General features: G+C 37.8%; 1 protein-coding gene across 1 annotated transcript; it reads right to left on the bottom strand.

The window, feature by feature from the left end:
* Positions 1-1,233: 1,233 nt before the first annotated feature.
* On the bottom strand, positions 1,234-4,787 carry LOC112056902 (protein FAM183A-like). The gene is made up of 3 exons (XM_024097388.1): positions 4,664-4,787; positions 2,908-3,067; positions 1,234-1,369 (listed from the first exon to the last, which is right to left on the bottom strand). The coding sequence occupies exons 1-3, from the start codon at positions 4,785-4,787 to the stop codon at positions 1,234-1,236; spliced, it is 420 nt and encodes a 139-aa protein (XP_023953156.1).
* Between the last annotated feature and the right edge of the window lie 11,401 nt (positions 4,788-16,188).

Below are 16,188 nucleotides of genomic sequence, written 5' to 3'. Positions count from 1 at the left end.
GAAGACTTTTGTCTTCAAGCAAAGAAAAAAATCAGCAAATTGTTTAAAAATATAGTTTCCTTGACAGAGACCGCGTGGCGGCTGCTCATTTACAACCACTAAGCAAAACGGATATGTCCAAGAAGGTAACAAGGAGTTGGAACCAGTATGCCGCCCCAGAGCCACAAGATTAATTTTTGTAATAATTTGTGTTAGTTATAATAAAAATAAAACTGATTATTATTATTTGTATATTTTAATTCCAATCTAAATTGTTTCGTAAATATTAATTTTATTAGGGTTTTCCTATATTTTTTCTTATATTCAGTAAAGTACAAGTAATAAGTTGTATATGGAGGGTAGATAAGGAGAAGCATCTCAATAAAAACTGTCCTCCGAAAAGTTCTGAATACCGATTACAATAGCGCTAGTGTTGCACAGACTTTGATTAGAACTTAGCAATTAGCAAATTATATTATTACTAGCGGACGCCCGCGACTTCGTCCGCGTGGAACTCGATGTAAACTTTCAACTACTCCTACCCAACTCTACCCCTACCCTACTCTACCCCTACCCTACCCTACCCCTACCCCTACCCTACCCCTACCTTTTCCTGAATTTTCTTTGCTATAAACCTCACGGAGCCCGAGACGTTTCCAACGAATGCAAAACCGTGGAAATCGGTTCGTGCTTTCTGGAGTTATAGCGTCAGGAAGGAAAACCCGACTTATTTTTATATAGTAAAAATAAAGTATCGTATTCGTCGAGAAAGTAAAGCATTTCAATTCTAATACTATTCCCATTAATATTAGAGGGCAGAAAAAATGTTTTCCTTCCCAATTAAACGCATTTTCATGGTCACTAATTAAAGAATTATCAGCCGTGATAGCCCAGTGGATATGACCTCTGTCTCCGATTCCGGAGGGTGTAGATTCGAATCCGGTGCGAGGCATGCACCTCCCAACTTTTCAGTTGTGTGCATTTTAAGAAATTAAATATCACGTGTCTCAAACGGAGAAGGAAAAACATAACTAAAAATTTGAGAATGATGATGACTCTTACTACAATGAATACAATTTGGGACTCTCGTAACTTTAATTTTAAGTTTTTGATTAATTTTTATCACCATTATCTAATAATATTCTTACCTGTCGATTCGAAAGTGCTTGTAAACTAAGCCTTATTGAAATAAATGAATTTCGATTTCATTTGATTTACTAAATATAATAACAAAGTTTTCCTGACATAGAATATCTATGTCTTCTTATTCTTAGGGTTGGACATGAGAATTATAATTTCAATCTTCGTGTTTATGCTCTCGACCTTTGGCTTGTAGAAGCGTTTGTCGTTCCGGTCCATTGTGAGCAGAGGTTTGTGATACCAGCCGTACCTATAAACATTACTCTTTAGGGTTATAGCACACATATCAACCCTTAGGGTCATAGCACACATATCACACATAGCCGTCAGCCAGGGTCTGTAGTCCGACTCTGGTCTGTAGTTGAGACGTAGGTCCTGGGTTCAATTCCCGGCTGGGCCGATGGTCTAGGTATGGCTGGTGGGAGCCTCCCTGACCAGGCTTTGGCCGTTAGCCACGGCCGGCCGGTAAGCGTTTTAGCGTTCCGTTACGATGTCGTGTAGAAATCGAAAGTGGTGTGAATTTTCATCCTCCTCCTAACAAGTTAGCCCGCTTCCATCTTAGATTGCATTATCACTTACCATCAGGTGAGATTGTAGTCAAGGACTAAGTTGTAGCGACTAAAAAAAAATGTTATATTGTCGAACCTTGTTTCTATGTTAGCGATTTTCGCTAAAACTACAAAGTTTGTAGTGTAGTATAAAATATACGAAATATAATGTGATTCAAGAATTTTTAAAATTCAACCCCTAAAGTTCGAAGAGCCGATGGACGTTGGGATCCCAAGGTGCTGGAAAGGCGACCCCGCATCGGAAAGCGCAGTGTTGATCGACCCCCCACTAGATGGACCGATGATATCAAGCAGGTTGCAGGGAGCCGCTGGATGCTGGCGGTTCGAGATCGTTGTGCTTTGAGGTCCATGCAAGAGGCCTATGTCCAGCAGTGGACGTCTATCGGCTAAAAAGGTAAGGTATGGTAACCCCTAAAGTGCTGAAGTAGGGGTTGAAAGTTTAAATTGATTTCGAGGAACTCGCGGACGTCCGCTAGAAATATTAGAAAAAGGTAAAGCAGCTGGTTCAGTCTTCCAGCGGGCAGACTCAACCAGCGCCTTTCGATGATAAGTCCGGTCTTTTTATCGTTGAGCTATTGAGATTTCTTCATCTCCGTATTCTCACGGGGACAGGAACTACGCGGGTGAAGCCGCTAGTCCTACTAATATTATAAACGAAAAGGTTTATACGTTTGGATGGTTGTTACTGTTTAACGCCACAACTACTCAACCGATTTGGCTGAAATTTGGAATGGAGATAGATTTTACTCTGGATTAAAACATAGGCGACTCTTTGCTTCGAAAAAATCTATGGTTTCCCGAGATTTGCAAAAAACTTATGATATTGATGGTATGAATGTTTGTTACTATTTCATGTCGCGACTACTGAGAGGTTATTCTGTAACGTCGTCTTTCATCACTTCGACAGTGTGAGCTTCGAACTCGCATCTATCGCTCTCTGTCTACAGTACTGTGTTAGATAGAGAGAGATAGAGGTGAAGTCGAAACTCGAACTTTCGAGTTCCAGTTATACAAAACATCGTTACTGAATAGCACTCCTTAACCGAATCGCCTGAAATTTGAAGGAGAGATAAATTATAGTCCGGATTAACTAATACATAGGCTACTTTAAAAACAAAAAAAAAATCTGTAAAAATCCGGTGCATTTGTGAAAAACTAATTTCCACGTGGACGAAGTCGTGGCCATCCGCTAGTATTTAATAAATGGAAGATTAATTACTCTTGGTTTTCGGTAGCAGCCGAAGGATACTTGCTGTGAGGTCCTTTAGACCTCGTCTGTGAAACGTTTTGGGTGTACATCTCGACTTTATCAGTTTGCTCCTTGGACTCCGCTTTGATTTGGTCGTGTGATGCGTAGAACTTGCCGGCTACTGGCATAGCTGTTAGAAGTCACAACTGTTAGAACCCAGAAACAAAATGGCGTCTCATCAACTGTTATATACATCAAGAGCACTACACTACACAGGCTCAGAAACCACTTATAAGCAATTATCTATATTCTATATATATCATATTATAAAGCTGAAGAGTTTGTTTGTTTGACGCGCTACTCTGAGGAACTAACTACTGGTCCGATTTTATTTCAGTGTTATATAGAACACTTATTGATGAAGGCTATAGGCTATATATTATTCCCGTATTCCTACGGGAATAATATATAGCCACGCGAGTGAAACCGCGCGGCGTCAGCTAGTATGAAATACTGTTAGATGTGTTACTAGCGTATGAAAAATGAGGCGCTCAAAAGAGGAAATTTATACACAACTCAGTTGTTAGTTGTGGCACAGAAAATATATGTACAAGGTTGTGGTCAACAACGCACGTTATTTAAACAAATAATACCTAAATATCGTCTACAATGTTTGTGTGTCCGTTGTAAGTGATGATGCAGTCTAAGATGGAAGCGGGCTAACTTGTTAGGAGGAGGATGAAAATCCACACCCCTTTCGGTTTCTACACGGCATCATACCGGAACGCTAAATCGCTTGGCGGTACGTCTTTGCCGGTAGGTGGTAACTAGCCACGGCCGAAGCCGCCACCAGCCAAAAGTACTTCTTCTTTCATTATTTCTTAAATGAATAATAATCCGCGACAGCATAATAAATATGTACTTTGCAGTCGATTTACATTATCTATCATAGGTTTGAAGTTTCATATATTTACAACCAAAGTTAATTTCGTCATTATGTTACAACTTACAGAATCTAATATTGATCTAGACATAAGAAATATATACCCTCATCTGTTATCAATTGGTGAAATTAATGAATATTTTCTATGATTTATATCTTATCCCAATTAAAAATCAGATTAGGGTATATATTTCTTATGCCGAATCTTTCTCGTACTAGAGAGACGAATATCTTAGCATTCCATGGATTCACCGTGCAGGTGCCGGGTCCATCGCGTGGTAGAGAGAAAACACCGACCAAAGTCCAGGACTTGTGATTACTGGATGTAGGGTTAAGGAATTCCTTGACGATCGATCAACACTCCCCGTTCTCTGCTCGTGTTGTTCTCCCTGCCTAGCCAAATTTGGTAAGATCCTATTAGAGCAGCTTTGGATACTCGTCCTAATATAGAACTAGCTGCACTTCTAGAGAGGTTAGGTTAGGTTTTAAACTGTGGTCCTTCGGAATGTTAGTCTCCCACGGCAAAGTAAGCTCTACATGTAGGTACTATTCGCTTAGTTTGTTTGGACAAAATGAAAAATGACTGGTCTAGATCTCGACTTAGCGACATCCGCTGGGATATTATAATGTTTCCCATACGTATCCATTAATAAAGTCCAATCAGGTGCAAAACCTAGGATTGAGTAAGACTTACTAGATGATTATGTTATTGAACCTGCTTTGACGAAGTCAATTTGTCTTTTATTTGTAGTCAATCCTTTTTGAGCTCTAGCTACTGAAAGGCTTATAGCTTCACGTATGTCGAACTAAGTTAAATGTATAGACTGGTAGAGTTTCACTTACAGCCAAAGTTGGGTCGGTATATCTTGTAGTTGCGAAAGTGTTTCACTTCCCGGTAGATGATCTCGTTGAGCATGTGGATGTCTATCGGCATCCGAGTGCCGAAGGTGCATTTCCCTTCCGTCATTGTGTTGGTAGTTTCTAAGGGAAATAAGGGATTTTACAGAATATACAGTAAAACTCGTTTAATACGCGGGGACCCCAACTAAAAACGCGTCTTAAGCGGGAAAGCGTAATATACGGGATCATCAATAGTGAAAAATAAAACGTAATGTACACATACATAGATATAAAAAATTGTGTATTTAGTGTATAGACTACCTTATTACGTTATTAAAAGTCATTAGCAATTACGACATTTTCAATGTAATTTGACTTTTGCAGTGTGTCTTCATTTTCAATTTAGCATTTTTTTTTATTCTTTACAAGTTAGCCCTTGACTACAATCTCAACTGATGGTACGCGATGATGCAGTCTAAGATGGAAGCGGGCTAACTTGTTAGGAGGAGGATGAAAATACACACCCCTTTCGGTTTCTACACAGCATCGTACCGGAACGCTAAATCGCTTGGCGGTACGTCTTTGCCGGTAGATTGGTAACTAGCCACGGCCGAAGCCTCCCACCAGCCAGACCTAGACCAATAAAGAGAACCTCAGTTGGCCCAGCCGGGGATCGAACCTAGGACCTCCGTCTTGTAAATCCACCGCGCATACCACTGCGCCACGGAGGCCGTCAAAATATCTTAATTATTATGGGCGTAATTTTGAAATTTATAGTGTACTTGTAGTTATTTAACCGTTATCTGTACTTTTACTTATATCTTTATCGGTCATCATCCGTAACAAACCATATTCGGCTTACTTTTAGCCCACCGAGCTGCTCAAATGCGGATTGGCAGACTTCCCACACGTTGAGAATTAGGAAAATTCTTGGGCACTTTGGTTTTCAGTTATGTGCATTTTAAGCAATTAATATCACGTGTCTCAAACGGTGAAGGAATAACATTGTGAAACTTGCATACCTGCGATTTTCTTAATTCTTTATATGTGTGAAGTCTGCCAATCCGCATTGGGCCATTAGCCTCTGATTCTGAGAGGAGACTCGTGCTCTACAGTGAACCATATGGGTTTTTAATGATGACGATGATGATCTAATACAGTACCTTGAAAAGTGGTAAAGATTAGTTTTTGTTTTAAAAATTTTCAAGAGATTATAATTATATGTAATTTAATAAATATCTACTTTATTAAAAAAATCACCACGTAAAAGTTTATTGCAAATTGTTGTAAAGAAACAGGATAAAAAGTTCTGTCAGTATTTTATTTCACAAAATCCATTACTACTATTCACTTGAGATTTTTGTCAAAATTTGATTTTGACAAAGACTATAACATAGTTCACATAATTATCCATAGATCTTGATTATCACTATTGAGATTATGATAAACATGGTGTAAAAAAAAATCAACATTTATGATATTCACTTATCTTTCGAATTATATTTAAAAAATATTTAATAGTAAATGCTATCTATGTCTTTATATAAATCACACTATCACACATATTATAAAGACGAAAGTTTGTGAGTGTGTGTGTTCCTCCTTTACGCTACCGCTTCTGAAGCGATTTGGCTGAAATTTGGAACGCAAATAGATTTTACTCTGGATTAACACATAGGCTTACTACTGCTACTTTTCATCCCGGAAAATCCATGGTTCCCGCGGGAATTGTGAAAAACTGAATTCCACGCGGACGAAGACGTCCGCTAGACCTATTACATAGAGTACATATTTTTTTTTGTGTTAGTAGCACACACGAGAATAAAAGTCTCATCAGCGATCTCACCTGTAAGAGACGATACTTAAATCTAAGTAAAAAACTTCTTTTTTATTATACTTTACTTACAAGTTAGGGTTCATTTACACGAGCGACAACTCTACCGACGACCGCAGTCTACTGCAGTCAGCGACGTCTCGGCGGCAGGTGACGGCGTCACCGACTGCAGTCAGTGACGTCTCGGCGGCAGCCAACGGCAGTTGACTGTAGTTGGCGACGTTTCGGCGGCAAGCGACGGCGTTACCGACTGCAGTCAGCGACGTCTCGACGGCAGCCAACGGCAGTTGACTGCAGTTGGCGACGTTTCGGCGGCAGGCGACGGCGTCACCGACTGCAGTCAGCGACGTCTCGACGGCAGCCAACGGCAGTTGACTGCAGTTGGCGACGTTTCAGCGGCAGCCAACGGCAGTTGACTGCAGTCGGCGGCGTCTCGACGGTGAGAAGAGTGAAAATATTCAAGGCAAGTAGTAAAAGGTTTAGTTTCTGTAACAAATTACAGGTGTCATCGTCTGTGGGCTGCCTTAAGTGGTGATCAACAGGTGTTAATTTTAATGGCAGGGTAATTCACTCTGCCGCGGGCACGGATTAGTATTAGATGGCGGCAGATTACAACAGGCTACCTTTGCCTATCTACTCAGATTAGGCTAAATGCAATTTGTTTGCTTCGCCATGTAAGTACCTGCTACTTTTTAGATGTAATTTTTTGTTAAATTATCATTGGCCATGTTTTTTTGGTTTTTTTCTTCTAAAAATTCAAAATTTAATATTCATTTATTTTATTTAGGCTTAGTTTACAAGCACTTTTGAAATGTCAGGATTATGTCATAATTTAATTTACTCTAATGGTGGTAATGATAGTCGAAAAAGTTCATTTTTTTTTGTTTACCACCATTTTACAAACTTATTTAAAGCTAAGCACACAGTCTTATAATTTAACACCAAGCTTTTTTTATCATGTATATAATCATTAACACCATAATAAGACTTTCCTAAAAGCTTGCGTTTAATAAACACTTTGAACTTTTTGAGAGACATTTCAGTGGCTTCATGTGGTAGTTTATTATAAAAACGTATGCAATTGCCCTTAAAAGACTTATTTTTAATTACTAATTTTTATTAATTACTAATTTTTTTGTAACCTAGTGTGCAACAGATTTATTTTTATTTCAGACATTAATAGTATTACAAATCACACCTTTTAAAATTGAATATGTTTTTATGTACTTAGACTAAATTCTCTATATATGTTGACTTTGCTCAGTCATTACTTTCAAGTCAGTAAAACCTGTGATACGAGTAGCGCACATAATGTGACTATTCGTGTAACTATTTGTGTTAAATAATGTTAAATAATAATAATAATATGCTCCCGACCGATTTTTTTATCGGCCATGGCGGCTGCCAAACCCATGGTGAGATTAACCATGTACGTAGGAGATAAGTGCGCAAGTGTTGCGCAAGCACAGGTGCACTCTTTATTCCCTCACTCTCATAGTCCTCTGGGACGGCAGACCGACACGACCGGTGAAAGATCAGGTGTAGGACCGTCGGCTTTACGTGCTCTCCGAGGCAAGGGTGTGTCTCCGAGGCACCAACACCGCCAACTTCCCAACTTCAGGCTGGTATTAAGATTTTTCTTGTAAAGTCACAATAATGTATTTTTTTTTGTTGGCCTGACCCGAAATTCGAACCCTAGACCTCATTGTCTGAATCTGCTAACCACGGGACCAATGAGGCAGTTAAATACTATACTAATAATGAACTGAATAGTACCGATTTTTTAATTTTTCGTTACGTTAGTTACTTTCGATTGCGAGGCAGTCGAAGATGTAATAAATTTATTCTACCAATACCTAAAACTAGTGCAACTAAAAATTAAAATAATTTTACCCGACTGCGACGAAGCCAAAAGGGTAATGAGTTTAGAAGTCTTTGTATTTTGTAAATATGTATGACTGTATAATATATTCATCCGATTGTGAAGAGTAAATTAAGATACATTTTCACTAACATCAATAATAGACGACAAAGACAAAGACAAGGTATTATCCTCGTAAACCTTATTTAAACGCAGTTTTTAATTTTTCCATAGTCAATTTTCAGTTTTTTTTTTTTTTTTTAATAATCTAGTTTGTAATTTAGAAGTGGAAATTTTACTGTGCATAGTCAAAGAAAAAAAATATTTCTCTTCAAAACAGAGGCAGGTGAGCAATAATAAAGAATCTAATAAAGGAGGCTTTCCAATGAAGATCCTGTGCGGAATTTAAAAACGGCCGCTCCGCCATTCTTGATGCGGCCGCCGCGCGTGAAGCACTCCGCCCTGTGTCACATTGCTGAGCGGGGCGGAAGCGTTGGCGGAAGCGGTTTCTTTTATATAAACTGTGAATATTTTTTCCTCGTGTAAAACTAGCCAATCCAAGTGATGATAAGCACCAACTAAAATCGTTTACGTACTGATACCCTCGAGTATAGTTGGTTAAACTAGAAAAAAAAGTTATAACAAGTATCTAATCTAAATAAACAGGTTGATATAATTTATATCTATATCTATACTTCTATACAAATATATAGAGCTGAAGAGTTTAATTGTTTGTTTGTTTGATTGAACGCGCTAATCTCAGGAACTACTTTGAAAAATTATGTCAGTGTTAGATAGCCCATTTATCGAGGAAGGCTATAGGCTATTATTATCCACGTACTCCTATGGGAACGAGAAACACGCAGGTGAAACCGCGCGGCGTCATCTAGTCTAAATATAATAGGACAGGAAACAGGATACATTCCTTGCAAGGGCACAAGAGCACATTTGCTACTAATTTAGTCACATAACATCCTGTTCGAAACTTAGTAATTTCTGAGTTACGGAAAATACAAGAATTTCCATTTAGTAGGATATTTTTTATCCTATTTTCAAATAAAAAATAACTGTTGTAGGAAACCGGGTATTGTTTGTTGTTTGTTGGTTTCTGATAGATAAAAATTTTTTGGAAGAAAGAATATAGCTCAATATTTCATATCTTGATCTTGGTCGAACCCAAGACCTTGGTATCCGACACCACATAAGCTTAAATAAAAATTAAAACGCTACGCTTATGACAGTGAGCACATCTCGACGTAAATTCCGATCGCCTATCGCCGCGCCAATATTGCGGGCATCCGCGAAATCGACAGCAGCGAGACAACTATTTCATAAGGCGTATAATTGGAATATCCGCAAATGCCCCTCGATCCTAATGGGGGCAAGGGTGACAACACACTGATAGCAAATTATAAATGGTATTGAACTTTATTTTGACGTTTATAGCTATTTTTTTGGTTTTAAAACAGATAGATTTTAAGTTCAATTTCGAGCTTAAGTCAATAGGCTAGTTGACACTTTTTTTTAAAACAGATAGATTTTAAGTTCAATTTCGAGCTTAAGTCAATAGGCTAGTTGACACTTTTTTTTAAATGGTCTTATATAGGGGTAATTGACTCATATCAAATTTGATATAAACAAAATTAATTTCGCAAAATATAATTAATATAAAATTTCATTTTAAAAAAATACAACCGACTTGACGGCCTCCGTGGCGCAGTGGTATGCTCAGTGGACTTACAAGACGGAGGTCCTGGGTTCGATCCCCGGCTGGGCTGATTGAGGTTTTCTTAATTTGTCCAGGTCTGGCTGGTGGGAGGCTTCGGCCGTGGCTAGTTACCATCCTACCGACAAAGACGTAGCGCCAAGCGATTTAGCGTTCCGGTACGATGTCGTGTAGAAACCGAAAGGGGTGTGGATTGTCATCCTACTCCCAACAAGTTAGCCCGCTTCCATCTTAGATTGCATCATCGCTTACCATCAGGTGAGATTGTAGTCAAGGGCTAACTTGTACAGAATAAAAAAAGGCTACAAAACCTAAAAAAGTGGCGACTAAACTAAAAAGCGAAAAATAACATCCTTATTATTATTATGTTCTACCTGCTGATCAGTTTGAAGACGATGATTTAAGCCGGTGTCTTATTAAGTTGTTTCTGAAAGAACCACATGAAATGGCACTGACTGAAATACTTACTTAAAAATTTTCAATATTCATGGTTTGAATATGGAAAATATTCATTAAAAAAAATTACAAACACACTAGTCATCCGTATATTTTTTGAAAGTTCCGTCCATTTCTCCAGGTTTCCATCATCAGATCCTGATATGGGGAGTATACCCTTTAAAACAAAAAACGAATTTTTCAATCGTATCAGAATAATTGATGTACAAATACAAAATAAAAAAAAACATATCAACTTCAACTTGTCAATTTGAGAACCTCCTCCTTTTAAAGTCGGTTAAAAAGAAAGTCGTTATTTAGTTACACTATTTATTATTCAAGAAGCCGTTCTTTGGACCGATTTGTCTGAAAAGAGGTAGCTTAGAATCGGGACGGCTATTATAGAATTTGTACTTAGGGTAAGGTAGGGTAGGTTAGGGGTAGGGTAGGGGTAGAGTAGGGGTAGGGTATGAGTAGGGTATCACGCGGATGAAGTCGCGAGTCATCTGCAAGTTGTATAGATTATTTCTCGTGTAAAGGTGAATCCCTTTACCTCCAAGCGTCTTTGTCAATAATATGATAGACAATACCTATCAATTCCGGGCAGGTGCAGTACAAGACCAGCTTGCGAACAATCTGCGGCTGATTATTCATACAATTTACCTTACACTTCGCACTTGCTATTGATTTCGCAATACGATTCAAATTACATTCACGACTTTAAATTGAGTTTACCGTTTTGAATTCGAGATTCTATTCGATTTTGTTTATATGCTGTGCGCCGTGGTTTTACCCGCCGTGCTAAAACCTTTTTTCAAGATTATTAATTATATTTTTTTTATAGTTTTTATTTTGACAAGTTAGCCTTTCACTGCGCTCACACCTGACGTTAAGTGATGATGCAGTCTAAGATTATTTGGAAGAGGCACAAGTTTATTCTAGCTATACTTCCGAAAGTTTCTACGCGTAAGGTAGTAGATAACTAGTCCAGGCCTAATGCCTACCAGATCCGAGCCAATTTAGAAATTATAAAATCCTAAAGGTTAGGCCTTGACTACAATCTCACCTGGTGTTAAGTGATGCAATCTAAGACAGATGCGGGCTAAGTTTATTTATTTATTTATTATTTGGACTACCAACAAAATTATATTTATACAGAATTAAAAAACTTAACAATTAGGGAATTGTAACACATATAACTTTACTTAAAGGTAGCCACACCATGCATAAAGTGTAGGTCGTACTAACAATTAAAAATTAAGTGTTAAAAAACCAAATAATAAATTTACATAAATTCACACAATGAAAGAACAGAGAAAGAGGAAAAAAAAGCAACAATAAATACTAGGAATTAGTTAAAAATTAAAAGGAAACTGTTAATTTCACAACTAAGGTTATTAATATTTAGTAAGTTACTTTAAGCCAAAAGTAAAACAGCCAAACTTAAAACAAAACTAAGAATTAGATAAACAATGGGTTACGCAACCAATGACACAGGAAAGGCGGATTATTAAACAGAACTCTTCTTAATAGTATTCATTATTTGGAGTTATTAAGTTGTTAGGAGTAGGATGAAAATCCACACACCTTTCGGTTTCTACACGATATCGTACCGGAACGATAAATCGCTTGGCGGTAAGTCTTTCCCGGTAGGGTGATAACTAGCCACAGTCGAAGCCTTCCAGCCAAAAACGTAAAGCACCATCATTATCAGCCGATGGACGTCCACAGCTGGACATGGGCCTCTTGCATGGACTTCCAAGCACAACGGTCTCGTCCCGCAAGCATCCATCGGCTCCCTTCAACCCGCTTGATGTCCTCGGTCCACCTAATGATAAAAAACACTTAAGCTACGTTTTATATATCTGTGGTCCAAATTTTCTCTTACGCGCTCTACTCACGGTCAAGTAATGGATTACTTTAACGTGTGTGGCTGGCGTTACAGACACATTACACAAGCATGCTGTCTAAATGTTAACTTGCCAAGTTAAAATTACTGAGATCCAAATATGCGACGGACATTTTCACTTAATTAAGAACGTCCGAGTAAATCCTTTTTTCCGATTCTTTTATTGAGCTGGATTAATTGCGGATTATACGATTTATTATGCGACAACGATTAATTCTTGCATAAATTGGAACAGAATGGACGAGTTAAATATCTATAGATACTGTTAGATCCAAGATAGAATTGCTTTAAAGGATGCTTTAAGTATACAAGATCTGAACTAATTCGAATCTAGGGTCTGTAGCCACGTGCTATGTCGATTCTCTTTCTATAATCGCAAACGCTTCGAAAATTAAAAGTATGTGAGGATGACATTATTGTTAATTGTTATCGACGGGTGACGTGATCAAGTTATCGATAGGATCTGTCATTCATATCCATTTTTTTTTATTTTTGAAGCTTTATCGACGTGCCACATGGCTTTATGGCACATGGCACATGGTTCTATAAATAAGGGCGTCGTCAAGGTGGGCGATAGGGGCACTAGGGCAGTTGCCCTAGGGATACAAAATCGAGTGCTTTAGACCTCACAACTGAAGTAAAACTTCTCTACCTCACCTCTCCCTCTCAACATCCGTTCCCCTAGCCCGATTACACCTTTACTAACGCACTATCAATGTCAATTTTCAATTAGTGTTAACTAAATAAATAAATTAATTAAACCAATAACCCGACTGCATACAGAATAAAAAAACTGAAAAGAAAAAACAAGCTCAGTCCAGAAGTGTAGAAAGCAATTAGAAAACAGTCGGGATCTTAGATATTAGATAGAATGATTTTCGTCTTCATTATTTAATAGGTCCCGACTGTTTTTTTCAGTTTTTTTATTTTTTATGCAGTCGGGTTTTTTAATTTGTTTAATTAATTTATATAACTTCACTTCACAAACCTGCTCGCACCTACAGTCATCCGCCTCGCGTATTTTGTATAGACAACTAATAAATAACGTTTTTCTAATTGTAGTTTTTTTTAAACATGGCCATGATATACCATTTTAGAATCCTCACAAAAATCTCTTGAATTTGATACCCATATTGCAATATTCGAAAAAAAAATTTTTACCTCGAGTCTATATCGTCTCACAGTCGTCTTGTTTTTTTTAGTTTTACCTAACTAAGATTCAGTGGTTTGGAAGATATGATGTAATAAAGAATATTACATACATACATACATACAAGATACGCGCGAAAAACATAACCCTTCTGGCAGTCGGGTAATAATGAATACGAAATCACGTGATTTAAGAATTACTGACAATAGCTAGTTGGTTTTCGTAAGTTCGGTTACTTATGAGCCATATATAGGTTACTATATGAGAGAAAGTGATTTAATTTAGCTACTCCAATGAGCGCACACATGCACAATTTTGTTTTCTTACGTTAAACATGTTTAGAGCAGTCCTTCTCATTATTCATTAACTGAAAATATTTTTTTTTGCAAATGATCGCACGGCCGTATTAATATCTGAGATCCAGGGACGCGTTAAAACCTCGTTAAGTCGTCAAGTGAGTTATCACGGCACTTATCGTGATGAGGCTGTGTGAATTAGATCTCTGTGGGTGCGAGTGAGCATGTGTTATATCTGCTGTACAATATACTTTAGCACTTTTTTTTTTTTTTTAAAAGAATATTTGCCATATGTTTTATAATATGACCAATATTCCCATTCCCCTCCAACTAGCCGGGAAAAACTGTGCTAGGAGTGGGTACGACAATAGACCAACGGGGCGAGGATCGAACCACCACCCCTCGGTGATGAGTCCAACCGCTTTTACCGTTGAGCTATTGAGGCTTCACTTTGACGAAATAAACTGATAGCTTAATCTCCACTGAGTATACCGATTTCAAACGTAACTTAAACGTACCTATGAAACTAAAAAGCGATAATTAACAAATGAAATTTATATAGCACTAATGGTGATAAAAAAAGGAAATTTATATAGCCGAACCATAAACCTCATTGGACCAGCTTACCACGGGACATTATCCGAAAGCTTATGGGCTCCTATACCTTATCTCACGAGACAGTTAATAATAACTTAATGTAAAATAATGAGTACGAATAAAGAATAAAATCACACAATAATGATCAGTATGAAGGCGGTGCTAAGCCAGTGATGTATTAATTCAAGCCATGTCAGAATATCTTAGGTATATATTTAGATTTTGCAGACAGTGTTGTTTCATGTGGTCCTGTTAGGAATGGCTTAAATTAAGACAACACCGGCTCCTCCTTTTTGAAGTCGGTTAAAAACAAAATTACATAGTTATATCATATAATATACAAAGGTTTTACAAATGTTCGCAATTCTTATATGGCAATATTTACCTATAAGAAGGAAATCTCCGCCCCATGAAATCCGTGGGATTTGTGAAAAGCTGAATTCCACGCGGACGAAGTCGCGGGCATCCGCTAGTAAATAATAATACACATAATAAAGCAGTGTAATCTGGATAACTGAGATCTCAAGGGATCTCAGATTTTTAATCACTTAAAGAGGCTTTCCGAATGTTTTATGCCTCATTTACAGATGGATCTGTTAAGAATGTCGTAGTTATAAATAAACGTATTGATGCAACCTACTCTGTTCAAATAGATAATTAAAATATATAACTTATTATAACTATGTATATTAAATTAACCAGCAATCGTTTTTTTCCGAAATATATAAAATTCAATGCCATATCATAAAAATGTCCAAACAATTAAGAATTCAATTTTGGGGTGGGCGACCCTTATCACATAATTATGGAATAAATCATCATTAACAGCCCATAATCGGCTCACTGTTGAGCACGAGTCTCCGTTCAGATTGAGAGAGGTCAGGCCTAAGTCCACCACGCTGGCCAAATGCGGATTGGTAGACTTCACGCACGTAGAGAATTAAGAAAAATTAGAATTTATGCAGGTTTCCTCACGATGTTTTTCCTTCACCGGTAGTGATATTTAATTTCTTTAAATGCACATAAATGAAGAATTGGAGGTGCATGTCCCAGAAGTGCCGGGAGTAAGTACTTATTCGTATCTGTACTAACAGGTTTTTCACACTTTCATTTCAGAATTTGCTATCATCATCATCATAATCAGCCGATGGATGTCTATTGCTTGTGGAATGCTTCGGCCGTGGCTAGTTACCACCCTACCGGCAAAGGCGTACCGCCAAGCGATTTAGCGTTCCGGTGTGATGCCGTGTAAAAACCGAAAGGGAAGAAGAAGAAGAAGAAATACTTTATTGCACACAAAAATACAATTATAAATTGAAACATTAAAAACATAAATTAAACTTAGCATGCAAAGGCGGCCTTATTACTATAATAAGGGGTGTGGATTTCATCCTCCTCGTAACAAGCTAGCCCGCTTCCATCTTAGATTGCATCATCACTTACCATCAGGTGGTTGAAAAATAGGTTACTAAGGATTTCCAAACAACATGATTTTGAGCCACCTGCATCATAATCCTTAATTTAATTAAGGATTATGATGCAGGTGGCTCAAAATCATGTTAATCAAAATAAGTTAATTATTAATATACATACAATACATTAAAAACTTGCAACCTGAAACCCTGGTACAGACTACGAGGCTGTAGTAATTCCTACGCAAGGCAGTATTGAGACGCAATATTCAGTTTGAATTTCGAACTTCCAACTTCAGTCGCACGCC

Source organism: Bicyclus anynana, chromosome 2 (genome assembly GCF_947172395.1).
Source record: "Bicyclus anynana chromosome 2, ilBicAnyn1.1, whole genome shotgun sequence".
NCBI lineage: Eukaryota > Metazoa > Arthropoda > Insecta > Lepidoptera > Nymphalidae > Bicyclus > Bicyclus anynana.
Note: the sequence above shows the minus strand (reverse complement) of the source record. Positions and strands in the feature narration are given on the sequence as shown.